Source organism: Martes martes (genome assembly GCF_963455335.1).
Source record: "Martes martes genome assembly, chromosome: 8".
Lineage (NCBI taxonomy): Eukaryota > Metazoa > Chordata > Mammalia > Carnivora > Mustelidae > Martes > Martes martes.
In genome coordinates, this window is record NC_137895.1 from 21809639 (window position 1) to 21837001 (window position 27363).

The following is a 27363-nucleotide window of genomic DNA, read 5'->3' on the forward strand; positions in this document are numbered from 1 at the left end:
ACTTTTCTAACATGTAATTCTCTGGGAGAGCAGATGTAAGAATTCTAAGGTTTTATATTAATGGAGTTTAATTATGGTGTATAGAAATGATACTTTCACAGCTTTGAATGTGTATTAATAGTGCATCTTTTATAAATAAGAGAGTCCTGGGTTCAAACACTACTTGTACTTAGAACACAAAGGTTTTTTGTTAGCATGTGGATCATCATTATTTTCCAATGATTTCCTTCCTTTATTTTTCCATAGTCCTTAAGAAGAGAAAGCAATAGATGAAAAATGAGATGATTATTACTGAAATGATCACTTTATATAATTGAGAAATATTAATTCCTATGTGGGATCAAAGTCAGCTTTCTGGACTCTTTCCTAACCTATTTCTCATTCAGTTGTTCACTTCTGTATATACTTCTAAAAAGGCTGAACCTAGAGATAGCAGTTCATATTTCCATATTGCTGTTGTACTGTAGTCCTCTTCAGTATTTTATATAATTGTATTACTCATCAATATTTGTGCTCTTCTACATTTTTAAAAGCAGTGTCATAGATTTCTATCATTTACCTTCATTTGGAAGCTAAAATAACAAAAATAAATTATGATTTACTTTTATTTGGAAGTTAAAATAACATAAATTATAATGTTATTTTACTTGTCTTTGTGAGTAGAGAAGTAAATGATTGAAAAAAACATTTTCTTATAATTAAAGCTTCTGTTAAAATAGGATGAAGATGGGAACATTTTGGAGCTCATTCAAGTTGCCCACTATATTCTTAAGGCTTAATTTTTCTTAATATTGGTTATTTATGTTATTTATTTATTTATTCATTTAAAAAATTGATTGATTCAATCATTTAATATGATTTTAAAAAAATTTGAGAATCTACTCTGCAAGAATTGTGCTGTATTAAGTTCCATGAAACATACAAAAAAGCACTATATGGAATCACTTGTTCTCTGGGAAGAATTTAGAAGTAGCTAACAGCATAAATACCAAGTATGAACATAGAATCTGAAAATACAGTGTGTCATGAGATACTCAATTATCTATACAGAGTATTACTGTTGTTTTTAGATTCAAAGAAGAAAGAAAGTCATATAGGCAGAAGTAGTCTTGAAATGCTTCATGGACTAAGTAGCATTTTATGATTGGTTGTGAAAGAAAAGAAGAATCTCTATGGGTCTAGAAGAGCTCCCTGGTCCTTAGCAGGAATGTGTCATTCAGAATGAGAGCTACTCCATATATTAGCCTTTAGGGAACAGAGGGTTAGTGTTGAAAGGTATTTTTAGAAAGGCACTGGAAGCTTTAAAAGAATAGAATAATTCTTGGGGCTACTGGGTGGCACAGTTGGTTAAGTGTCCGACTCTTGGTTTTGACTCAAGGTCATGATATCAGGGTCATGATCGTAGGGTCCTAAGATCAAGTCCCATGTCGGGCTCCTCACTAAGCAGGAGTCTGTTTGAGAGTCTCTCATTCTTCCTCTGCCCCTCTGACTCATGTTCTCTCTCTCTAAAAGTAATACATACATACATACATAATACATATATATATGATTTATTTATTTGTAATAAAAATCTTTTAAAAAAAGAATAATTCTTATAAAATTCATATTTTTATTCAACAGATATTTATTGGATGATAACTATTGTCTTCTAATAGTACTATAATCTGGGGCTATAATACCTACTTTTTAGAACAATATAAAGTTATAGATCTCAAACTGGATTACTCTATAGAGGTACTATAATGGGTTTGCAATCATACAGGCACCAAGCCTTGTTTATAGATTACATAAATAATAGATTTTAATATCTGTATCCATATGTATTATTATCAAATGCACAGAGTTTTGTTATGATTAATAAAATGGAAATTTATTGCTTCATTTTGTTCATGTATTTTTTTCAAACAACAAATCCTAAAAGTATAACTTACCTATTGGATCTGGGCAGAGAATGAGGGTTCCTTTCTTTTTGCTTTATAAATTCAGGTGGGGAGACTTTGATTAGTTTAACTGGGCTTTTACTTACTCCTACTTACTCCTCAGGGGAGTTAATTGATTTGTAAATTTGGGAGCAGAAACTGAGCATGTGTCACTAATTCTTTTTGTGATCTTCTTGCCTGCAGAGAGGATGTGCAGTTAAGCTTGGTATAGAATCTACTCAGGCTTGGGAGACCTGATGTTAGTCTATCTAATTTTGGAATATAGTAATGAGAAGCCTATATTACCTTGCACCTAAGCCACATTTTCTAGTATCTGCTACATCACTAACCTAACTGATATTTTAATCCCTTTGCATGAGTTTTTTCTTTTATCCACAGGTTGGCTAACTGTGGTCTTTGGTCCAAATTTGCCCCACTGTAGGTCAAATCTCTTTCCATTACTTATTGTGTGTGTTTGTTTTACTGCTACAACAGAACTGAGTAGTTGTAACAGAGATCATAGGGCCTGAAAAGCCTAAAATATTTACTCTTTGGCCCTTTACAGAAAGGATTTGTGATCCCTGGGACTATTATGTATAATGTGGTCAGGGAATCAGGAAGTCATTTGTTGTACTTCCCAAATTACTAAATGAATCCTATTACCATAGAGGCATTTATAAAAATTCTTACTTTGAAAACATGTATTGTTATTCAAAATGGTAAAAATGTCTTTGTGTAAAAATGGAATGGAGTCAGGAATGGGAGTCTGACAGCTATTCAACTAAAGCCTCCAAGCCTAGTTACAGGAGTTAATCAGGACCCCTCACCATTACCAGACCAACCAACACTGAACATATGGCTGTGCAACGTCATAATCAAATGCAGCATTTTGTTCTTAGGAATCTGGTGATGTCCTTTGTCCACCCCCCCAATATTTAAGTTAAGTCTCAGTTATTTTTCTAACAGCTTGACAGGGTTTGTCTCTTAGCTGTGAACCTTTTTATTTACTTAGGCTTGAATATTCAGTTTTTTAGTTCATTTGTTCAGTGTTTATCCATTTTTCTAATAATTTGCTTTCTGTCTCTTTCCAAAAAAATATAAAGCTTTGGACTCCTCACATTGTAAAGAAAATCTTTTAAGTAAATAATTTGGTTTATTTATTTATTTTTTCTTTTCTTCTCTTTTTTGACTATAAGTAATGCTTCGTGGACAATGTATTCAGCCTTTTAATTACAAGGTTGCTTCATATGATGCACTTTTCTCTTTGTTCATCTTGTTTTGGTGAAATACATTCTCTTTCTTTTGACTTATGTAGATTATCTAGGTCTTTTACTGAGGCTTTGTACAGAGCTCATCCTTATTTAGTTTTGCTTGGCATTTGGTGTGTTTTCAGTTGCATTTGTTGATTTATTAAGGAGATTATTCTTGAGATTTCACCATCTTCAATTTCACCTGGGATATGCAAATTTCTACATAATAACACCAGAAATAAAAATTAAAGTTCATTTATATTTGAAGTGGTATCATCACCTTCCTTAGGTGGTATTTAGACTCACAGAACTTTTTTTTTTTTTTTTCTGAAAATAGCATGTATATATAGTTTTTAAAAAGATCAAGCAAGACAAAAGAGAATATGGTCTCTTTCCTTGGTGTTTGATCACCAAGTTTAAATCATTCCTTCCAGAATTATTCTGCACAAATATATGTGTACATACTTTCTTTTTGTACAATGTAAACATATATTATATATTGTTTTCCTTTGTTTTAGCTCAAAATATCAGTACCTACACATTTATCTCATTTTTTTGGAATGACTAAATAGTAATAATGGCTACATTTATTGAGCATTTAGGCCATACACTAGGCACTATGTTTAGGCATTATATTAAGCACTTTATATTTATTTATTTGACAGAGAGAGAGACAGAACACAAGCAGGGGGGGGGGTGGGAGAGGGAGAAGCAGGCTTCCCGCTAAGCAGAGATCCTGATGTGGGGCTCGATCCCAGGACCCTGGGATCATGACCGAGTGGAAAGCAGACACTTATCACCTGAGCCACCTAGGCTCCCTATTAAGTACTTTATAAAATTCATTTCATTTTATTTCAAATTTATTTCATTAGTTTTATCATCTCATTCAGTCACTAACAACCTTTTTTTTTTTTTTTAAGATTTTATTTATTTATTTGACAGAGAGAGATCACAAGTAGGCAGAGAGGCAGGCAGAGAGAGAGGAGGAAGCAGGTTCCCCGCTGAGCAGAGAGCCTGATGTGGGGCTCGATCCCAGAACTCTGGGATCATGACCTGAGCGAGAGGCAGAGGCTTTAACCCACTGAGCCACCCAGGTGCCCCACTAACAACCTTTTTAAGTAGATCATTTTAGTATTCTAATTTTTCCCAAGACAACTTGGCTGAAAATGATAGAACTGGGATTTTGTTTCCAGACATTTTAACTACTTTTCCAGTGTTTTTCAAGTATATTTCACCAATCAATTGCATCCATGTAACCAGCGAAGCTTGTAAAACATAGATATCCAGCTCACAGTCAGAGATACTGATTGAGTAAAAATCTGGGGGAGAATAACAAGTCTGAATTATTAACAAATGGTCCATGTGGATTTTATGTAGTGTAAGATCTGTGGACCTCTGCATTATACTACACTGCCTCCTTGTATGAGTGATATTTATTTATTAAACAGTGTCTTAATGATAATCTTAAAAATAATTTCCAGTCCTTTAATATTCTGAAAAATACTTCAGTATACATCCCTACATGTACATTTTTACTTGTATTCATGGGTTTAACTGTAGGGAAGGTTTCTAGAAGTAGAATTCCTGGGTCAAAGAGCATGTGCATTTAAAATTTTTGTACACTTTGGGAATGTTATCAAGAACATTTATCAAGGAATTTTTCCTTGCTTGTTCCTAGTTAATAATTTTCCAAGGAGTAAAAATTTTAGAACACTAAAAAAAGGTTAGTCAGAAGGTATTTTTTTTTCAAGCAGTTCCTTTTATTTATTCTTTTTAATCTTTGTACTAGTTTGCTAGGGCTACCATAAAAAAGTACCAGAAACTACACAGCTTAACAGAAAGCCATTTTCTTGCAGTGCTAGACGTTAGACATCCAAAAATCAAGGTTATCAGTAGGGTTGGTTCCTTCTTCGTGCTGTGAGAGAGAATCTATCTGGTCCATGCCATTCCCCTTGCTTCTGTTGGTCTGATGGCATTCTTCAGTGTTCCTTGGCTTGTGACAGCATAGCTCCAGTCTTCACATGGTATCTTCCCTGTGTATGCGCCTGTCTCTAAATGCCCCTTCTTTATAGGGAAACCAGTTACTGGATTAGGGGCTTATCCTAGTAACTTCATCTTAATTTAACTAATTACATCTGCACCACCTTGTTTCCAAATATGATCACATTCAGAGTGAGTGGGTGTTAGGACTCTGACCTATGAGTTTTGGGGAGATATAACTCAACCAGTAGTATACCCAAAGTGATATTGTTAGGTAGTACCTACACTGGTTTCTCAACACTTTCCTGTTGACATTTCTGCTGTGGTTTCAAATCTTAATAGACACCTCCAACTTTGAAGTGACTGATCAAGAGAAGCTCAGCTAAGTATTAAGATCCATGGATATTAATTGGTGATACTTTCTAAAGGGGAACAATATCCTGACAACCATTTACAACTTTAATGATCACTACTCATTAAAACTTTTTTCATTCATCAGAGAGGCTTCTTAAGAGGCAAGCTTCCCTCTATATCACCATCCCCCCCAGCACACACATTTCATTATTTAATACAAGGATTAAAAGTAGCAAGTGCACATAATTTTTTAGAAAGGATGAGTGATGATTATGCAATTCATATAAATAGTGCCTTACAGTACCATGATGCTTTAGGAATAATAATGGCAGTTTATCAATCCCATCTGTTCCCAGACAAAGAAAGAAATATTTTAATAAGACAAAAATCCAAAAACTGATGCTATCTAAAGATCTGCTTTCTAAAGGTCTCTTGGAATAATTGACAAATTAGCGGGAAAGAGGTTTGATACCAATATACTTAAAAAATGGTACCCATTTTTCCAAACCCTCATTAACACTATGTATTATCATTAGCAATTTGATCAAGAATGGTATATCTTGTGCTACTTTAATTTATATATTTATTTATAAATGAGATCAAGCATTATTCATATAAGAAATTTCTGTTTCTTATCAACTACTCCTGTCCTTTGCCCATGTTTTCCCTTAGGCTGATGATGTCTTTCATCTCAATTTATAATTCTCTTTCAATAATAGATACTAGTTTTTTGTCATATGTGTTGAAGGATTTTCCCAAATCTGTCCTTTGTCTCCCCCTTTTTAAAAAAATATTTTAGTGGCTTGATAAAAAGCTAATATTTGTATGTACTCAAATTCATCAGTCTTATTCTCTATAGTTCTGGTTATATGTCTGGTTATAGTTCCTGTTTGAAGTCCATTCCTATTTTAAGATTATTATTTCAAGGGTATTTACTTATTATTTAAATGTTTATTTGGAATTTATTTTGGCATAAGGAATGAAATATTCATCCAGGTTTTTTTATCTTTCGAAGTGAGTAGTCAGTATCTGACTGGCAATTATTATATAACCCATTGTTTTCTTACTGATTTGAAATACCACCTTCATAGTATAATACATTTCCATAAGTATTAGATCTTTGTTTTTTAAAATTCTCTCTTCTCTTGCCTTTCAATTACTGCATCAGAACCATTTATAATTTATTTAAATGTCTGCTAAAGGCTGATCTCCACCCCCTCCTTTACTTTTCACTTTTCAAATTGATACCTGGCTATTGTCACACATTTATTTTTCTAGATGTACTTTAGGATTACTTGTCAAGATCCAAGATGCAGTAGGAGGGAAACTCAATTGCAATATTACTGCATTAATTTAAAACTAAGTGAAAGTGAAAGAATCGTTATCTTTAAAATATTGAATCATATCATAATATAGCAAGGTATATTTTTGCACTGGCATTTAATTTTTATGTCTGTCTTTCAGTCCTTTTTTTTTTTTTTTTTTAATTTTTTATTTATTTGTTAGAGAGAGAGCGAGCGAGCACAGGCAGACAGAGTGGTAGGCAGAGGCAGAGGGAGAAGCAGGCTCCCCGCGGAGCAAGGAGCCTGATGTGGGACTCGATCCCAGGACGCTGGGATCATGACCTGAGCCGAAGGCAGCTGCTTAACCAACTGAGCCACCCAGGCGTCCCTGTCTTTCAGTCCTTAATAGTTTCTGTTGCCTCCCTTTGTGATGCCTCCTGCTATTCTGTTCTTGTACCAGTTTTCCATTACTGGAGGAACCAATTACAACAAACTTAGTGGCCTAAAAAAACCACAAATATATTATTTTACAGTTCTGATAGTCCAAAATGTGTCCCACTGGGCTAAATTCAAGGTGTTGGTAAAGCTGCATTTCTTTCTAGAGACTCTAGGGGAGGAATCTATTTTCTTGCCTTTTCTAGTTCCTATGAGCTATGCCTATTCCTTGGCTCATGGCTGCCTTTCACCTTCAAACCCAGCAACAACTAGTCAAATTTCTCACATTGCATCACTCTGAAACTGACTCTTCTGCTCTTTCACTTACAGTGACCATAATAATCCAGGATGATCTTCCCATCTCGATTCTTAACTTAATCATATCCATAAAGTCCCTTTTGCTATATAACAGATATTCACAGGTTCTGGGGATTAGAATGTGGACATCTTTGAGAGGCCATTGTAGTGCGTACCACCATCATCAATATTCCTTTCCTTTGGACTGTCCTGTTGTCACTCCTTCTTCCTCCAACCCAAAGTCTCTCATTGTTATTTTCTTATTTTTCTATATTTATAGTGGAGTCTTCCATATTTGAATGTCATTGTAAGTCTTTAGTGGATAATTTTCTTGATATTGTGAGACACATCAGAGTAATAAGGCCACTTCCAAAAGCTTTTACCTACTTTCAGTCATTTGGAATGGTGAGTCATCTCTAATTTTGAAAGAGTCTTAATCCCACACTCCCTTGTGTTAGTATTACTGCTCCTGTTATTAGAAAAAGGATTCAGGAAGCAGTTAAAGTATGCAGGTAGCTTGTCACAGTGCTAAGCCAACACTTCTATTTTTCTTCTTATGTGCCTAACATCTTTAAACCCATCTAAGTCAAATCACCATCTTCTATTCTCAAGAGATGTCTTGTGTTGATCAGACTAGGCTTGAAGACTTCCAATGAGAGAGAACTTGCTTCCTGCTAGGAAGCCAATGTCTTACTGTGAAGCTCTAATTGTTAGAAAGCTCATCCTGAGCTGAAATCTGTCTCATTTTTACCATCTCTTCATCTACATACTTTCAATCTTCTTAACCATAGAAAAATATTCTAACTACTCTTCTACTTTTCAAATACTTATGATAAATGTTTCCCTGTATCTTTTCCTCTTTAATCATTTCTCACATAACATAGGTTTGATACTCAAAGTTTTCTTACCCATGTCCATTTCGTCTTTGCACCTTTTCTAATGTAGGCCTCAGTACCAGGTTGAGGGGACTAGGTATGGTCTTGCTGCAGTGTTGTTTAAGCTGCTTCCATTTCCCCCATGCATGTCCATATATGCAATGGAATATTACTCAGCCATCAGAAAGGATGAATACCCAACTTTTGTATCAACATGGATGAAACTGGAGAAGATTATGCTAAGTGAAATAAGTCAAGCAGAGAAAGTCAATTTTCATATGGTTTCACTTTTTTGTGGAACATAAGGAATAGTGTGGAGGACATTAGAAGGAAGGGATAAGTGAAGGTGGGGGTGGGAATCAGAGGTGGAGATGAACCATGAGAGACTATTGACTCCAAGAAACAAATTTTAGAGGGGAGAGTGTTGGGGAATGGGTTACCTGGTGGTGGGTATTAAGGAGGCACATATTGCATGGAACTCTGGGTGTTATATGCAAACAATGAATCATGGAACACTACTTCAAAAACTAATGATGTACTTTATGGTTATGGTGACTAACATAACACAATAAGAAAAAAAGAAGAATAGAGCTATGTTAAGAGGCATGATCACAGTGATGTTCTAGTAATCTAGAAAAGCCTCCAAGGTAGCTTTATTTCTGATAAAAAGTCACATCATTGCTACATTTGAGAAATAATTGTGTCCCTACCCTGTGCCCCTAGTTGTTGCCAAGATTTTTCACAAGTCAGATGGCCAAGTATCCTTTGGCCTTTTTGATGAATAAAATCTTGTACCACCTTACAAGGATGGTCAACATGATACAATTAGCCTATCTTTTATGTAATTACTAAACTGGATAATTCCCAATTCTAATTAGCACAGAAGAAGGGAGAGCTGTCACATTTGGTAGTCTAAATATCATACTTATATCGAATCAGCCAATATCACATTATGTTTTTAGTATATTACACTGTCACTCATAATGTCAGCTGTAACTCCTAATTCTTTTTTCATGGTATTGCTAATCTATATACCTTCATACTGAAAATTTATAACTGATTTCTGTGCCAAACCATAGGGCTTCATATTTAATCATGAATAAACTTTGACTTGTTAGCTTTAGCCTACCACTGGTGATTTTAAACTTTTAGAGGAGCACAGTGTAAACATCATATGAAAGCAGAATATGTAGACATTTTATTACTCCTGTTTGTTTTTCTTTGGGGGTCATATGTCCTATTAATTTATTCAATGCTCTTAATGTATGCATCTTTTTGAGGAAGTATTATTTTGTCCACACATTGCACAATCAACTATAGCAGATAAGCTGACTAAGACTAAGCATCAAAGCCAGACATTCCCTCAAGAGCTGTGAAGTTAGGCATTTAGGGATTTGGGGGCCTGTTCAGGATTCAGGGACAAGACATTATTAGGACATTATCTCTCCTAAGAAGAGAGCTACCAAAGACCAAGGCAGAGAACACAGTCCTATGAACCTAGGTATGTTGTTGTGGTTGATAGTATTATTATTAAATATTTTATTTATTTTTTTGACAGAGAGATAGAGCCAGAGAACACAAGCAGGGGGAATGGCAGAGGGAGAAGGAGAAACTGGCTCCCTGCTGAGCAGGGAGCATGACTCAGGGCTCAATCCCAGGACCCTAGGATCATGACCTGAGCTGAGAGCAGTAGCTTAACTGACTGAGCCACCCAGGTGTCCAGTATGTTACTATTATTAAAATATCAAGAACAGAAACAAGTCTAGGATCCATTAACCAGGCATTTGAATAAAAGTAGAGGTTAAATATCTAGAAAAAAGCAAAAACTGCTAACCAAATTGTAGCCCAATTTTGTTAGACTAGCTACAATGAAGCCTTGAAGTCAAGTCACAAATTGTTGGGTCAGTTCTTTTAATCCCTCTGGTCCATTACCAGGGTTTATCATCAAAGGTACATTGGAAGTTAACCTGTATATTAAAATCCACATTTCCCACTGTAAGTAAAAGGTATTGCAAAGATTAGTAAGTTGGTTGGGTTATATACTACTTAATAATGTATGGAAATTTTTCTTTCCCATAGTTCTGACATTAAAGATCTTGTCATAGTCCCTTTCTATCTGTGATACAGTAGTAGGAACACTAGATAAGCTGTCACAAGACCTCAGTGGGAGCTCTGAATGCTTAATATTGGACAAGTCACTGAAGAATTCCGAGCCTTAATTTCTGGGTGGAGAGAATCATAACATTGATGGGCTGTTTGTGCAGGCTAAAAAAGAATCATCTGGGTAAATGAAATATTATTTATTTTGCAGACTATAAAACACCTTACAAGTATAAGTTGCTCTTACAGTGATTTGATTCTGTGACAGTTTTTGAATGACATTTTTTCAGGCTTCATTTGACAAATACTTATTAAGTGTATACTATATGAAAATGATGGTCATGGTCCTTGCCGCTGAGGTTCTTGAATCCTTGTGGAGGATAAAAGGCCTTAAAATACTAACTAAAATATTAATTATTTTATGTATTTATTTTTAGCATGTATTGATAGAATCCTACTATGAACATGGTACTTTGCTAGGTGCTAGACAAGCATGTCTTTAGAAATTAACTTGATTTATCTTATAAACTAATGGGATTATGTTTAACTTCTGGTTTATTCTTCCAGATCTTATTATTTTAATCAGTTTACTCTCTGGATCATTAATGCATCTAATGAAATCATTCAATATAAAAACTCTGAGATATCACAAGAGACCATGTTAAATGTTTAAAAAGAATCATCATGTGGGGCGCCTGGGTGGCTCAGTGGGTTAAAGCCTCTGCCTTCGGCTCGGGTCATGATCCCAGGATCCTGGGATCGAGCCCCGCATCGGGCTCTCCGCTCCGTGGAGAGCCTGCTTTCTCCTCTCTCTCTGCCTGCCTCTCTGCCTACTTGTGATCTCTGTCTGTCAAATAAATAAATAAAATCTTTAAAAAGAATCATCATGTACTATGACTAGAGCCTTTTATGATTCTCTCTCAAAGTTATGATGAAAGTAAATGAGTTGATTTTTACATGAATAACTCTTAGTAACCACATGCTAGTGTTTGAAAGTGAATTAATTGGGAGAAAAGCAGGATTGGAGGCAAAGAGACTAGTTATGAAATTGTTCTAACAGTTCAAATGAGATAATAGTGATGACTTGGACTAGGGTGGTAGCAGGATTTGAGAGAAATAAATGTGTTTGAGGTATAATTCAATGATAAAGTAAGGGACTTGGAGATTGACTGGGTAGCATTGAGGAAGAATGAGAATCTTTTTAAAAATAAACGAGGTTAATCATGAATGCTTTGACAGAGATGAACATGAGGAGAGACTTATCCTACCAGATAGTAAAATTAATTTTAAGGTTTTAGTAAGCAAAACAGCGTGATTCTGGTACTAAAATAGATCGACATATGGAAACAATTAGAAAGTCCAGAAACAGAGTCAATTAAATGTAAGTGTATGCTATATACCTGTTGTCACAGGAATTCTGTTTTTTTTTTTTTTAATTTAAACTCAGAGGTAGAGTTCAGTGATTTATCAGTTCCGTAGAACACCCAGGGCTCATTATATCAAGCGCCCTCCTAATGCCCATCACTCATTTACCCCACCCCCCCACCCACCTCCCCTCCAGCAGCCCTCAATTTATTTCTTATAGTTAAGAGTCTCTTGGTTTGTCTCCCTTTCTGATTTCATATTATTTTATTTTTTCCTCCCTTCCCCTATGATCCTTTGTGTTGTTTCTAAATTCTACATGTAATTGTCTTTCTCTGATTAACTTATTTTGCTCAGCAAAATTACCCTCTAGTTCCATCCACATCATTGCAAATAGTAAGATTTCATGTTTTTGATGGCTGAGTAATATTCCTGTGTGTGTGTGTGTATACTTGAGTATATATATGTGTGTGTGTGTGTGTATATATATATTATATATACACATATACACATGTATATATACATATATATACAAAAAGTTTATATATATATAAACTTTTTTAAATCCATTCATCTGTTGATGGATATCTGGGCTCTTTCCATATTTTGGTTATTATGGACATTGCTGCTATAAACATTGGGGTGCAGGTGCCCCTTTGGATCATTATGTTTATGTCCTTTTGGGTAAATACCTAGTAGTGCAATTGCTGGATTTTAGGGTAGTTCTGTTTTTGACTTTTGAGGAACCTCCATACTGTTTTCCAGAGTGATACAGAAAAAAGCATATGACAAAATATAGCACTCTTTCTTGATTAAAACTCTCTGCAGTGTAGGGATAGAAAGAACATACCTCAGTATCATAAAAGCCATATACGAAAAGCCCACAGCAGATATTATTCTCAGTGGGGGAAAAACTGAGAGCTTTCCCCTAAGGTCAGGAACACAACAGGATGTCTACTCTCACCACTGTTGTTCAACATAGTACTGGAAGTCCTAGCCTCAGCAATCAGACAACAAAAAGAGATAAAAGGCATCCATATCAGCAAAGAAGAAGTCAAATTTTCACTCTTCACAGATGGACTCCACCCAAAAATTGCTGGAACCCATACAGGAATTCAGCAAGTGGCAGGATATAAAATCCGTGCACAGAAATTAGTTGCATTTCTGTATACTAACAATGAGAAAGAAAAAAGAGAAATTAAGGAATTGATCCCATTTATAATTGCATCAAAAGTCATAAGATAACTAGGAATAAACCTAACCAAAGACTTCAAAGGACCTGTACTCTGAAAACTATAGAACACTTATGAAAGAAATTGAGGAAGACACAAAGAAATGGAAAAACATTCCATGCTTTTGGATTGGAAAAACAAATATTGTTAAAATGTCTATGCTACCCAAAGCAATGTACATCTTCAATGCAATGCCTATCAAAATACTAGGAATTCTTTTTTTTTTTTTTTTTTTAGGAATTCTATTTCAAAAGAAATAGCTGAACATGTGAACAAAGGTATATGCACAAGAATATTCCCATAAAAGCAAAACATTGAAATTTCAGTATGATAGGATTAGCTAAATAAATCATGACAATGTGTATATTGAGATTTAACCTTAAATTTTAAAGAGTATAGACACATTGCTGTCATTGAAACTTGTTCACACTGCATTTTTAGAAATAAATCTATATCAGATTATAAAGCATCACATATAACACACACACATATTTACATATAACATCTTCAAGTAAGATTTATAGAAAAATCCCTTCATCCCACTTTGGGTGGGAAAATGCAATGTCCTTCTCAAGATTTCTATAGAATCTACAGGGTATCCAGTCTTGGTTCTCATGATCACCTCTTGCTGCAAACTCCTGTATCTGTAGAACTTTTTATTTCATTCATTTTTTTTCACTTTCTGTCTATTCTTGACTTTCTGCCCCACATCTACTAGAATAAATTACATACCCTGGTATGTACAATTACTTGTACCAAAAGACATGTTCAGAAATGTTACTAGCAAATTGTTCTTAATAACAAAATACCTAGGAAACGTTTAAAAGCCCATTGTCAGGAGAATCTGTAAGTGAATTATTTTATACCTATATAGTGAACTCCTATACCACATAGAAAAGAAATGAAACACAGAAACATATTGAAAAAGTCATAGAAGAGCAAGAATATTTTATACTGTTCTTATGAAATTCAAAAGCATGTAGTATGAAACAATTTATTCTTCACTGATAATTACACATATAGTTAAATTTCAACAACAATCCAAGGGATTATAAACACAAAGTTCAGAACAGGAATTAGCCCTGGTTAGGGAGGGAGGGAGAGAGACTAGAAAGGGGAACACAAGTGGGAAGGGGGGTTCAATGGTAATGTTCTAAACTGAGTAGTGCACATGCGCAGATTCATTTTATTATTTTCTTCTATTACATATCCATCCTCTTTTGAGGGATACCAGTCAGATACTTATTTAAGTGTACCTTTTTTTTGACAATATGAAATATTTGAATAAAAAAGCACAGTTTTGCTTTCTTTGTTTCATCATCTTCTTCCTTTGGGCTTCTCACTGTCCATAAAGAAACTGTGTACTGTAGACTTCTCCAATTAGAAGTAATGGCACTTTCTTCAGAGGCAGATGAGGGTGCACTTCACTGTTGTTTAATATATTTTTTTCTTTCCCTTGCACACACCCACACGTCCACACACACACACATTTACAGAGGGAAGCAGTCTGGGAGGATACACACCAAAATATTACTACTAGTTATCTGAGCATGTTGCATTTTCATGTAATTTTTTCTTTTTCTTTACATTTTCCAATATTTCTGTAATAAACAGTATACTTCATTTTTAAGGGGACAGCAAAATAATTCATCCTGTGTGGTTAAATTTCAGAGTATCTTGCAAGGCCAGTAAGTCTCCGTATTTCTTTACAAACAGAGTACATTTCCAGTCTAACCAAATCCATGAAGAATGGGTTGTTCTGATTAACAGGTTGTTCTGATTTTAGGATGAACTAGGGTTTAAACTAGACACTTTTTTCAGACTCTTTATAATCTTTTTGTTGTAATCTTAGTTTTTTCACTTTTGATATGCAAAACAGTAAGCAATACCAGTAAACAATAATAATAACCAAATTAAAAAGCAATTTATATCTGAACAAGGCATAATCATTTCCCTAACTGCTAGTTAGAATTTGTTAAAAAGGACATTAGAAAATATTCAGTTGATCAATAAGTATTTTTTGAGCACCTACTATGTGGTAGGACTTGTTTTAGATTCTGGGGGTAGAGTGGTGAACAAGACAAATTCCAGCATTCAAGGAGTTTATAGTCCTCTGATACATTCACTTTACAATGTGTGTGTGTGTGTGTGTGTGTGTGTGTGTGTGTTTAAAAGATTTATTTACTTATTTGAGAGAGAGAAAGATCATGAGCAGGGGAGGGAGGTGGTTGTAGAGGGAGAAGAAGACTCCCTGCTAATCAGGAAGCCCCATGTGGAACTTGATCCCAGGACTCTGGGATCATGACCTGAGCAGAAGGCAGATGCTTAACTGACTGAACCATCCAGGCACCCCTACAATGTGTTTTATAGATAATTTTATCAATAGATAGTTCTACTGAAAGATTTCCAGTAACGAGGAGTTTCTTCTGTTGTTTTAAAATGTATTTTTCAGCTATTGTTACATTAGTGCATTTTTATTTTAAAGATAACCAATATTATTAATTATTATTAAAGATATTAAAGATAACCAATATTATTAATTAATAGAGCATGGTTTTATATATCAACTCAAATTTGCCCTTTTTGACTTATAAACATTGGTCTTTGTTCTGCTTTTAAGAACTTAAGAGTAAATCTACCACAGCAGCTTTTCCCCCTTTCCAGCTTTGTGGGATAGCTCTTTAGGGATAGCCATTCATATACATTGAGAAAACTACTATGCTGCTGTAAGGCTTCTCCAGAATAGTATGCTCCAGGTCTTTTCATCATTTCATCTGCGACATGGTTTTTAAATCATAGACCATCTTGATTGCTTTCCTCCAGATGCTTACTTTGTCACTCTTTGTTGTTAAAAATAAATTACTCCCAATTTCCTGCTTTCAGTAGGGTAGAGTGAACATAATTGACTCTCTGATGTGTGAGGGTCTGGTATGATCTGAAAGCAATTACACTGACCTTGAATATTTACTCTACAGTACTGTAAATATCACCATAGAAAAAATAGGATCTTATACTAAATCTTTACTGATCCTTGGATTTCTCTTGGAAGATTTTTTGAAAATGAATTTATTTTTTTATTTATCTTTTTATTTTGATAATGAATTATGCTTTATAAAGGTAAAAAACATCAAAAAGCATGACTAATTATGAAATTCATTATGCAGGTATCTGTTTTCTACTCTAGTAAACTGTGCTTTCTGAGGGCAAGGGTTATATCTTTTTAGTTTTTAAAAATCTCTATGACTTAGCATAGTCCTAAGTATATATGATAGATGCCCAATAAATATTTGTTGACCAATTAATGCCCTGTATAAGAAATTAAGATCTTGTGAAATGAAATGAATTCCTACTTTTAGAATACATGAAAGAATCAGTAGTATAGAATTGGACCTTAGTTTTATCCTAACCTGAAAAGAAAAACTTTAGCATATTAGTTAGCAGTATTCACAAAGAAAAAATAATAGTGTGTTATGTGGGAATACTTTTACTTCTAAATGACAAAAAGCCCTATTAGCAATGGCTCAAATAATATAAGAACGTTTGTACTTAAGAAGCCTGGAGTAACTAACTAGTCCTGGGGCTCTTTCAGTAAGCTCAGTGATATCATCAAGGTCCCAGGCTCTTTTTATCCTTCTGTTGCCTGTTACCTTTTTGATCTTAAGCTTATTGCCTTATGGTCACAACATGCTTGTCCTACCTCCAGACATCAAAACTGCATCCAGAGATTGGAACCTGAGGATGGCTAAGCTCTACAAGGGCCCCATTTTCCTCTGGGGGGAAAAATTTTTTTTTTTTCCCAGAAGCCTCCCTTTCATCCCACTGGCCAAACTTGAGTCATATGGCTCTGGCTATCTCTAGGAAGCAGACAAGGGAGTAGAGTCTCAGGAATGACTATTAATTAGTTAAGCAACAGTTTATGCCACAACTAGAAAATTGCCATATACTACAAAAAGAGATCCTGACAGGAGATTATGAACTTTACTGTCAGTGGTTAATTCAGAAGAATCAAACTGTCAGGACACTTCTAAAAAGATCACTGATGATATTGGGGTTACATGATGGCATAACTTATTCAAACAGATGAATCAGCACCTCTTAATCACTTTTGGAAGAACTGATGAATCTGATTATCTTTTCTAGTTTTTATAAATCAAACAAGCTGTGTCTTTATCACAAAGCTATTTTTATTTTTTCTCCTTCCTTTCAGGAGTCCTATCCAAAGAAGAGGAATTACACTATGGAAATTGTACCATCTGCTTCTCTGGATGCATTTCCTTCAGAAAATGAGAACTTTCTATGTGATCTCACGGACATAGCCGTTACAAAAAAACCTTGCTCCTTAGAAATCGCAAGGGCCCCTTCTCCAAGAACTGGTAATATTTCTTTTTTAAAATTAAAAAACATTTTTTAGAAGTAATAATATATTTTACTCACAATTGGACCAATTCAATTTGTATGCCTGTATATGTGAAGATATATCATTAATATTTTGATTTTCCCCAAATTTTAAACATGAAAGTGCTCCTTATAGTCAAACTAATCTTTTTTTCCTTTTTTTAGTATTTTGAAGTGTGTCCAGGTAGGTCAGAGTTTTTGATATAATGTCTCTTAACTTCCTGACAAGAACTCTCAAGGTGTGGTACTACCTTGCTGAAGGTACTTTGAAAACTTGCAATAGTGAAAAACATCTAGGTCAGACACAAAGCTTGGGATCCTTTAGAACTTCATAGCAGATTTAGTAGCAAGAATCTTTTTATATACTTTTCTGCATCCTGTTTTCAGGTTATTGAAATGTAATCAGGTACTTTGTATATTTTATACATTTTATGGTATTTTTAGATCCATTATTTTATTTATTTGCATGATAAATTAGTATACAAGGCAAGTAAATATTTTGCCCATTTTACTGATAAGGAAATTGGAGATAAGTGTCTTATTTAAGATCAATTCATGATGGGGCCTTTCTTAAACATGAATGTCTGACTGTCATCATATCTGCTTTGTGTTACTTGAGCACCACCTCTAAGAAAGAATGCAGGTTAGTAACATGAAATCTAACGATGGAGGAACATTTCAAGTGGGTGGTCAATGTATTCAATGCTGCAAAGGGGTTGTAAGAGAAACTCTAAAGAGAGGCATTTTAGGTTTGACAATCTAATTGCTGATTAATTTTGAAAAGTAAGTTTTAGTAGTGATGAGATGAAATCAGATTTCTGGAAGAAGTTAACAGAGAGACACTAGAAAATGGGAGTGGAGAGTACAGAAGATTAGAAGAGTTATGATAATAGATTAGAAGATTAGAATAGTTATGATAATAACATGAGAAGAAAGAGGTTCAAGGAAGCAATAGCTAATTTATTTAAGGATAGGTAAGGCTTGGCCAAGTTTAGAGGTTAGAGGAATTAGAATAAAATGGGTAGAGAAGACTGAGTCCAAGAAAACGCAGAAATTGCTTTCCCCAAAAAGAGGAGAAAATAGAGCATGGTCATGAATACAGAGAGATTCTGAAATATGTATTTCCAAATGGATTAAATTCCTGGGTTAAGATAAAAAGTCAACACCTGAAAAGAAGGGGCAGAACTTGAGAGAGGTTTAAAGTAAAATTCAGAAATTCCATTTTAGATAACAAGCTGAGAAGTTTTATAGAAGTGGACAAATAGGTTTTTGAGCAACATTGAGGCTAGGGTATTGTATGAATCATAAGCATGCAGAAGGAAAATTTTTAAGATGAGGTAAGAGCATAATAAAGAAAACAGTTATTGGAAAGGATGACTACCCAACATGGATGGCACTGGAGGAGATTATGCTGAGGGAAATAAGTCAAGCAGAGAAAGTCAATTATCATATGGTTTCACTTACTGGTGGAGCATAAGGAATAATATGGAGGACATTAGGAGAAGGCAAGGAAAGGTGAGTTGGGGGAGATTGGAGCGGGAGACACACCGTGAAAGATTTAGACTCTGAGAAACAAATTGAGGGTTTTGTAGGGGAGAGGGGTTGGGGAATAGGTGAGCCTGGTGGTGAGTATTAAGGAGGGCATGTATTGCATGGAACACTGGGTATGGTGCATAAACAATGAATCTTGGAACACTGAAAAAATAAAATAAATCTAAAAAAATTTATTGAGCATTTACCAAGTGCCAGTTACTGTTCTAAGTGCTTTATATACCTTATTTCACATAATTCTTACCATGATATAAGGTAATAATATCATTATTACCATTTTACAGTTGAAGAAACTGTGACACTGAAATGTTGGGTAACTTCCCACAGTTCTATATTAATAAGGGGTAGACTTGCACTTGGATTGTCTGATCTATATCTTAAATACTCTGTTATACTAAATTATATTGGGGGATGAAGTATAGTTGAAATCATGAACCACATACTGAAATTCTCAAGAAATGTGGAGGTATGACTGGAAGTCTACATATGGTAAGCAATAAAACCAGAAAAAGAATGTTATAATAGGACAGCATAATCTTTGGAAAAGCAACAGATTTTGGATCAAGACAGAATAGTGGGTGATCAGAAGCAGTCACGGAGAGTGAAGATAGTGCTGATCCCAAACTTTAGCAGTTGATACGAATGAAAACTCTTCCATAGGAGAGGTAACCAGGAAATACCATGGAAGTTAGGGGGAAATCTCAGTTAATACAGGAAAATGGAAAGCATACATGAATGAATATGTAAAAGCACTTTAATTAGAGCATAGAGAGTAGGGGTGTATCGGGGTGGGGGGTGGAGGCAGGAATGAAAGGGTAAAGGAAGACAGGGATTTATTCATTAAACAATAAAAAAGTATTGAGTCCCTTCATGTACAAACCAGTGTTCTGTAAGCTGAGGATACAGGAATGAAAAAGACATGCACCCAGGTAACAAGGCTGACTAGATTTCTCCTGCTGAAAACAAGTAAGTATTCTGACTAAAAATACAGAAAAGAAAACTTCTGAAAAGCATTAAAAAGGTGGCAGGAAAATTATATAAATTGAATAACATTTAGATTAGGAACTTTGGGGGGGTCAGTAGGTTAGTAAGATAAAATCAGGCCAAAACACTGGTGAGGGTGGGAAGCCAGTAGATTACTAAAGCGACTTCTGTCCTGAGGGAATTTTCTGAACCTGCTGTTGAACTCTGGTCTTAAGCCCTCATAAACCTCAAGGTTTATATACAGAAAAAACAAACAAACAAACAAACAAACAACCCCACAAAAACCTCTGTACCTGTCCAGCGCAGAGATTTTAATAGCAAATTCTTCCTCCACAGAGCTGGAACTCCAGGGGCTACACCTCACAGTACTCAGAAATAATTCTGCCCCATAACCCCTACCCCAAGGAAAGGTGATTTGTCATGAGAAGAACAAGGAGGGAAATTCCTGACGTGTTATTACCACAAACTGGTCGTCAGTTTGTACCCAAAATTTCTATCACCTGAATGGTACAAAAAATGTCAACCCGTGAATTTAGTTTAAAATAATACTCTCAGACTTCAAGCAGATGCAAATGTAACCCATCTAGAAAGGAATATGCTTTTTTCCAGGTCCCAAAGAATTTCTATAAATACTTTTCTGATTAAAATTAACAGTGTAAATAATTAAGTCTATAAGAAACCCTGAAACCAGAATCATAGAAACAAGAAAGAATAGATCCACACATGAAGAGACTTCAAATATTTGAATTATCAGATGCTTATAAATGACCATGCTATTATAAACACACACTTACACATGGAGAAAAACTACAAGTTTAAAAACTCAGTGGATAAGTAGATCAGCAAATTAGATTCAGCTGAAGAGAGATTTTAGTGAGCTGGAAATTAGGGCAGAAGAAGTTTTACAGAATGTGGCACAGAGAGACAGAGATGAAAGATATGAAAGCAAAGCTAAGAGACTTGGAGGATACCCTGAGAAATTCTAACTTGTCTATTTAAATCTTCAGAAGAGGAGAGAGTGAGGCAAAAGTAATATATTTGAAGAACTAATTTTCAAAGAGGCACAGTCTTGTTCTTGCACTCACATGGAGGTAGACAAGTGTATAGTTAATTTCAAGAGTATAGTAAGTGTTAAGGCAATGTTATACAAAGTGCTTTGGGAATAGAAAAGAGGAACATTTAACCTCACCTGGGAGCTTGGGAAAGACTTCATGAAGGAGAGGATGTCTGTGTCTGTTATTTATGCTACTTAACAAGCCACCCCCAAACTTAACTGTCTTAGAGGAACATAAGTCATTTAGTTTGTTCACAAATCTGCAAATTTGGCAGAGTTCATTTGGCAGAGATAGCCTGTCTGTGCCACTTGGTATGAGCCAGGGCTGCTCAACTAGGGAAGAAAGGACGCATTCAAGATAGCCCACTACATGGCTGGCAAGTTGGTGACAGCTTAGAGATTGCCTGGATTTATGGGCTCGGGACCATTTTTCTCTCCATGGACTGCCTGGGTCTCCTCATCATATACTGGCTAGATTCTGAGATCAAGCATCTAAAAAGAACCAGGTGGAAGCTATATCATTTTTATTATCTAGCCTTCAAAGTCACAGACCATCGCTTCTACTATAGTTCCATATCTACCCAGATTCAAGAGGAGAGAACAGGTACCCCACTTCCTAATGAAGAGTGTCAAAGTTACTTTGTAATAAGAAAATAAATGATGGGAGATAACTTTGCTGTCAGTTTTAGAAAATGTACAGTTTTCCACCATCTGCCCTTTGGGCACAATAATTTATATTCTTTTCCTATGCAAATTATACTTGTTTATACCTTCAGGACTTCCAACTATCAGTCTTTTATAGCATGAGCTCCAAGTCTAGGTTCAGATGTCCACAAATATCCCTGATATAGTTCTGATGGTGCAGGTTCTTGACTGCTTTTGCTCTTGGCAGTGATGACCTATGAATCAGACAGTTTATCAGCCTCCTCTCTTACACACCAAACATATAATAGTGAATCAGGCATAGGAGAACCATAACTGACACACTCATCTAAACACAGGGACATGGTATCACTAGCCTGTGGCAATTCTGAATCTAACCAGGCACAGTTCCTTGATTAAGACTCAGGTTTATGGCATAAGAGTTGTTCTCTGTGACACGTGGTTCCACTGTCTGAATCATTATTTTACATAAAAAGTAGCCTGTGTTTATAGCTGAGTATCTTTCTTACTTGCTTTTTGTCTGTTAAAGATTAGGGGTCAAAAGGGCTCTTTTCATTTTATATTTCTGTTCCTTTCAGTTCAGGCTGATATAATTTCTTTTAAAACTTTGTGGACTTTCTGTGTTCCAATTTATAGTCTACTCCATTAGACAAAAGCTAATCTCCAGATAAGCACTTCCCTGCATTGGGGTCCTTATGAGACTTCTGTGAGATAATGTCCTTGAGATTCTTAGAAACCCTATTGTAAACAGGGAGCATCTGTGAGTCATGCCCTTAAAAATGCTTAGAGGGTCTTTTGTCTGGCTTAAAGATTCTATACAGCACCACCTGAGTGCATTCTTAGGCCTTAAGAAATGACGTTGTACCCCATCCAGATTTGATCATTGGCCTTCTTAATTTGAAAATTATTTGCCATTTGGAATGCCTGCAAATAATAAACTGGTTTTGTTTTTGTACCCAGAAATTCCTGGCTCTTTTGTATTTATTTGGTAGGTCATTCTTCAGTTTTCTCTTGGCTTGCATATTATCATAGGCAGCCAGATGAAGCTGGTTTGCTGCTTAAATACTCTTCCTGAAAACATCCTTAAATCATAGAGTTCATTTGGTTCATTTTCTGTTTTCCATGTTACCGCAGATGTCAATGTTGCCAAACTTTCCACGACTACAACACAAATGATGCTTTGCTTTCAGCTTCTGATTACATTTGCTCTCCTTTAAGCTTTTACCAACAGCTTTCTCATAGTTTTGTGGGTTTCCAAGAATCCTCTCTTCGGCCCTTATGGCTTCCATAGTCACTCACTTGGAGACCCTTCCAGCTTCTGTCAGCTGCCCAGTCACAGAGTTCATGCCACATGCTTTAGATTTTTGTTATGGCAGCACCCCATTTCTAAATATCAGAATCTATTCTGGTCATTGATGACTGCATAACAAACTACCTAAATACTTAGTGAGTTTAAAAAAGATTAATTTATCTTGTTTATAAATCTGTAATTTGGGGAGAACTCTGTAGGGACAGCTTCTTTCTGTCTCAAGTGATATCAGCTGGAACAGCTTTGGGGGCAGGGGGGCTGAAGGATTCTGACTCATATGGCTGGCATGGCCTATTTAGATTTCCTCTAAGTGATGGTGTAAGTGATGGTAAGTGATGGTGTTCCAAGAGCAAGCATCCTAGAAGTGAGGCAGAAGCTGAATTGCTTTTTATGACTTAACTCAGAAGGCAACATCACTTCTGTGGTAGTCAAGAGCTTACCTATATTTAAGTGGAGGGGATTTATTCATCTCTCCCCTTTATAGAAAAGGTTACTGAAGTCATGCTATAAGAAGATATTCTTGTGGCCTCTTTTGGAAAATACAAACTTCTGTAATACCGAGTTATTTATTGCTGTTACTCATTTTCAAGTGGGATAAGAGTTAATTTACATGGATATATCATTTTCCCTGATTGTGTTCAATCATCCAGATTCAGTATAAAAGAAGCCAGTTTGCTCCGTTGACCTAGGCTTAATTCATAATGGTTGGTAGTCTGCACTTTTGACCATGATTGTGAATTCTAGGGGTGAGGGAGTCCAGATTTTAATTGGAAGAATTTTTCTTTTTAATGATATGTGTAGGGATGAATACAAGTCAGAGCAGGTTCTGTTCTAATTCTAGATAGCACTTTACCAAGTGATCCCCACAGAATTCCCTCCCATAATCAACCTAGCAGGTGGAAGAGAACATCAGCGTCACTCTTTGTCTTCTGTCTGGATGAGGATGCAGTCTCTGTCACTTTCCTTTGTTGATTCCATTAACCCATAGGCTTTGCATGTACCTAATTATTTCCAGGTCTCACTCTGTTATGTCTGGTCCCATGTGACTCATACCTAGCTTTGCCTTTTCCCCTCAGGGCCATCTAACTAAGCTGATGAACTCAAGGAAGTAACTGCCCTCTGTTGAGGCTACTGATGTTTTCCCTTTGTTACCAACTCCTTTACTGACCAAACATAGGAATTCCAGAAGTGGAGACATCTCTTGATGTACATGAGTCCTTTAGAGTCCTCACACTGAACTGGGTGGGTAACTACCTTGAAATTTCTCATCCACTCAATAAATACTTATTGGATATTTATGGTGTTTAAGGAAGTGTGCTAAGTGTTGTTGAAGAAACAGTGAAAGTCCTGATATTTATAAGCTTAGAATGTATTTGAATTAAGGGTAATAAGTGTAATGAGAGAGGTAAGCATAAGGTATTCCAGGAGGATAGAAAGGAAGAGATTGAGTAAAAGCTTACTGGAGGGGGTGCTGCCTGATATGAGCCTCAAAGAAGGAGAATTAGATGCATGGACGGGAGGTGTACGGTGTGTGGATGAATAGGAGGTATTATGCAGGGATCCAGAGGCATGGGAGAACTTAGTACATTCAGAGACAATGACCAGCTTAGCATGGTTAAAGCAGAGAATGCTCCTAAGGAAAAATACATGAAAGAACAAGAAGTGACATTCAGAAGTTTGGATTTCACCTGAAAGTAGAAGTGAACCATTGACAGACTTTAAGCAGGGACATGATGTGATGGGCTTTTGGTTTAGAACAGTCTTTCTGGAAGCAGTACGAAGACTAGATTGGACAGAAATGAGGCTTAAGACAGCATGATTAATTAGGAGATGAATCTTCAGTGTCAGAAAAAAAAAAAAAAAAGATGGTGGCCATTACAAAGGTAATGCCAACAAAGAGAGGAAAGGGAACAAAGAGGAGAAGTATAAAGGAGTGGAGGTTATCCTTTTTTCCCTTTGAAAATTCTTCCCTTTAGGAAATAAGAAGCCAAGGAAACTAAGTAGTTATATTTTAGGGAATATATTTTATAGTTTTTGGTTAACTGTGCTAGATTAACATGGTTTATGTTTACAGAAAAAATGAGGATTTCTACACACACAGAAATTGCATTCTGAAGCTTTCCTGGAGAGACAGAGAGAAGTGACAGAGGGATGACTAGGTCTTTACAGGGATTTTTATGTGTTGAATTGTGCTCCACCCCCTCTTTTTTTACTTTTAGTCACTAGTACATCAGAATGGGACCTTACTTGGAGAATTTGGAGATAGGGTCTACAGAGGTAATCAAGTTAAAATGAAGTCTTGAGGTAGGCCCTAATCCAGCATGACTGGATTCCCCTTATAAGAAGAGGGAAATTTAGATATATAGAGATATATGCAAAGACGGGAGATACTGTGAAGAGACACAGAAAGAAGATGGCCACCCACAAGCCGGAGAGGCCCAAAATAGATCCTTCCCTCATAGCCCACAGAAGAAATGGAACTTGCTTTCAGACTTCAAGCCTCCAGACTATGAAACAAATAATTTCTGTTGTTTAGGACACCCAATTAGTACCACTTTGTTAACAACAACAATAAGGAGTGATTTCAATGACTGAGTATATAAATTTGATCATAGAAAGAAGGTGTGACTGAGGATCCTGGGCTTCTGAGGACAGACCTTGCCTGTCTTCCTCATTTCAGAGGCTAAGCACTTGAGGGTCCTGGTTGTGACTGGCAATGTTGTTCATGGATATAGAATATTCAATTTCACAGAAAATCACAGTTAAGTATGCATATTAGTTCCCTGTCCGTCTTTCTTCTTTTTCTTTAATTTTTAATTTTTATTAACATGTAGTGTATTATTAGCCCCAGGGGTACAATTCTGTGAATCGCCAGGTTTACACACTTCACAGCACTCACCATAACACATACCCTCCCCAATGTCCATAACCCAACCACCCTCTCCATCCCCCTTCCCCCCAGTACCCCTCAGTTTGTTTTGTGAGATTAAGAGTCTCTTATGGTTTGTCTCCCTCCCAGTCCCATCTTGTTTCATTTTTTCCTTCCCTACCCCCCCAAGCCCCCCACATTGCCTCTCAAATTCCTCATATCAGGGAGATCATATGATAATTGTCTGTCTCTGATTTATTTTGCTCAGCATAATACCCTCTAGTTCCATCCACGTCGTTGAAAAAGGCAAGATTTCATTTCTTTTGATGGCTGCATAGTATTCCATTGTATACATATTCCACAACTTCTTTATCCATTCATCTCTTGATGGACATCTAGGTTCTTTCCATAGTTTGGCTATTGTGGACGTTGCTGCTATAAACATTTGGTTGAAGGTGCCCCTTCGGAGCAGTACATTTGTATCTTTTATGGTAAATACTAAGTAGTGCAATTGCTGGGTCATAGGGTAGCTTTGTTTTCAACTTTTTGAGGAAACTCCATGCTGTTTTCCAGAGTGGCTGTACCAGCCTGCATTCCCACCAACAGTGTAGGAGGGTTCCCCTCTCTCTGCATCCTCACCAGCATCTGTCATTTCTTGACTTGTTAATTTTAGCCATTCTGAGCAGTGTGTGGTGGTATCTCATTGTGGTTTTGATTTGTATTTCCCTAATGCCGAGTGACGTGGAGCACTTTTTCATGTGTCTGTTGGCCATCCAGATGTCTTCTTTGCAGAAATGTTGGTTCATGTACTCTGCCCATTTCTTGATTGGATTTTTTGTTCTTTGGGTGTTGAGTTTGATAATTTCTTTATAGATTTTGAATACTAGCCCTTTATCTGATATGTCGTTTGTGAATATCTCCTCCCATTCTGTCAGTTGTCTTTTGGTTTTGTTAACTGTTTCTTTTGCTGTGCCAAAGCTTCTGATCTTGATGAAGTCCCAATAGTTCATTTTTGCCTTTGCTTCCCCTGCCTTTGGTGATGTTTCTAGGAAGAATTTGCTGCGGCTGAGGTCGAAGACGTTGCTGCCTGTGTTCTCCTCAAGGATTTTGATGGATTCCTTTCTCACATTGAGGTCTTTCATCCATTTTGAGTCTATTTTTGTGTGTGGTGTAAGGAAATGGTCCAGTTTCATTCTTATGCATGTGGCTGTCCAATTTTCCCAACATCATTTGATGAGGAGACTGTCTTTTTTCCATTGGACATTCTTTCCTGCTTTGTCAAAGATTAGTTGACCATAGAGTTGAGGGTCCATTTCGGGGCTCTCTATTCTGTTCCATTGATCTATGTGTCAGTTTTTGTGCCAGGACCATATTGTCTTGATGATGACAGCTTTGTAATAGAGCTTGAAGTCCTGGAATTGTGATGCCACCAACTTTGGCTTTCTTTGTCA

At 36.0% G+C, this 27363-nt stretch overlaps 1 protein-coding gene across 9 annotated transcripts in view; it reads left to right on the plus strand.

Annotated features, from left to right (window-relative positions):
- The window catches only part of ANKS1B (ankyrin repeat and sterile alpha motif domain containing 1B), a gene marked incomplete at its 5' end in the record, with an annotated part of 1134786 nt that overhangs the window by 413676 nt on the left and 693747 nt on the right, over positions 1–27363 (plus strand). For all 9 annotated transcript variants that reach the window (XM_080810753.1, XM_080810755.1, XM_080810756.1 and 6 more), the window contains one exon: positions 17295–17460. In XM_080810753.1, coding sequence (XP_080666879.1) covers positions 17295–17460 — 166 coding nt within the window. The remainder of the gene's footprint in view (positions 1–17294; positions 17461–27363) is intronic.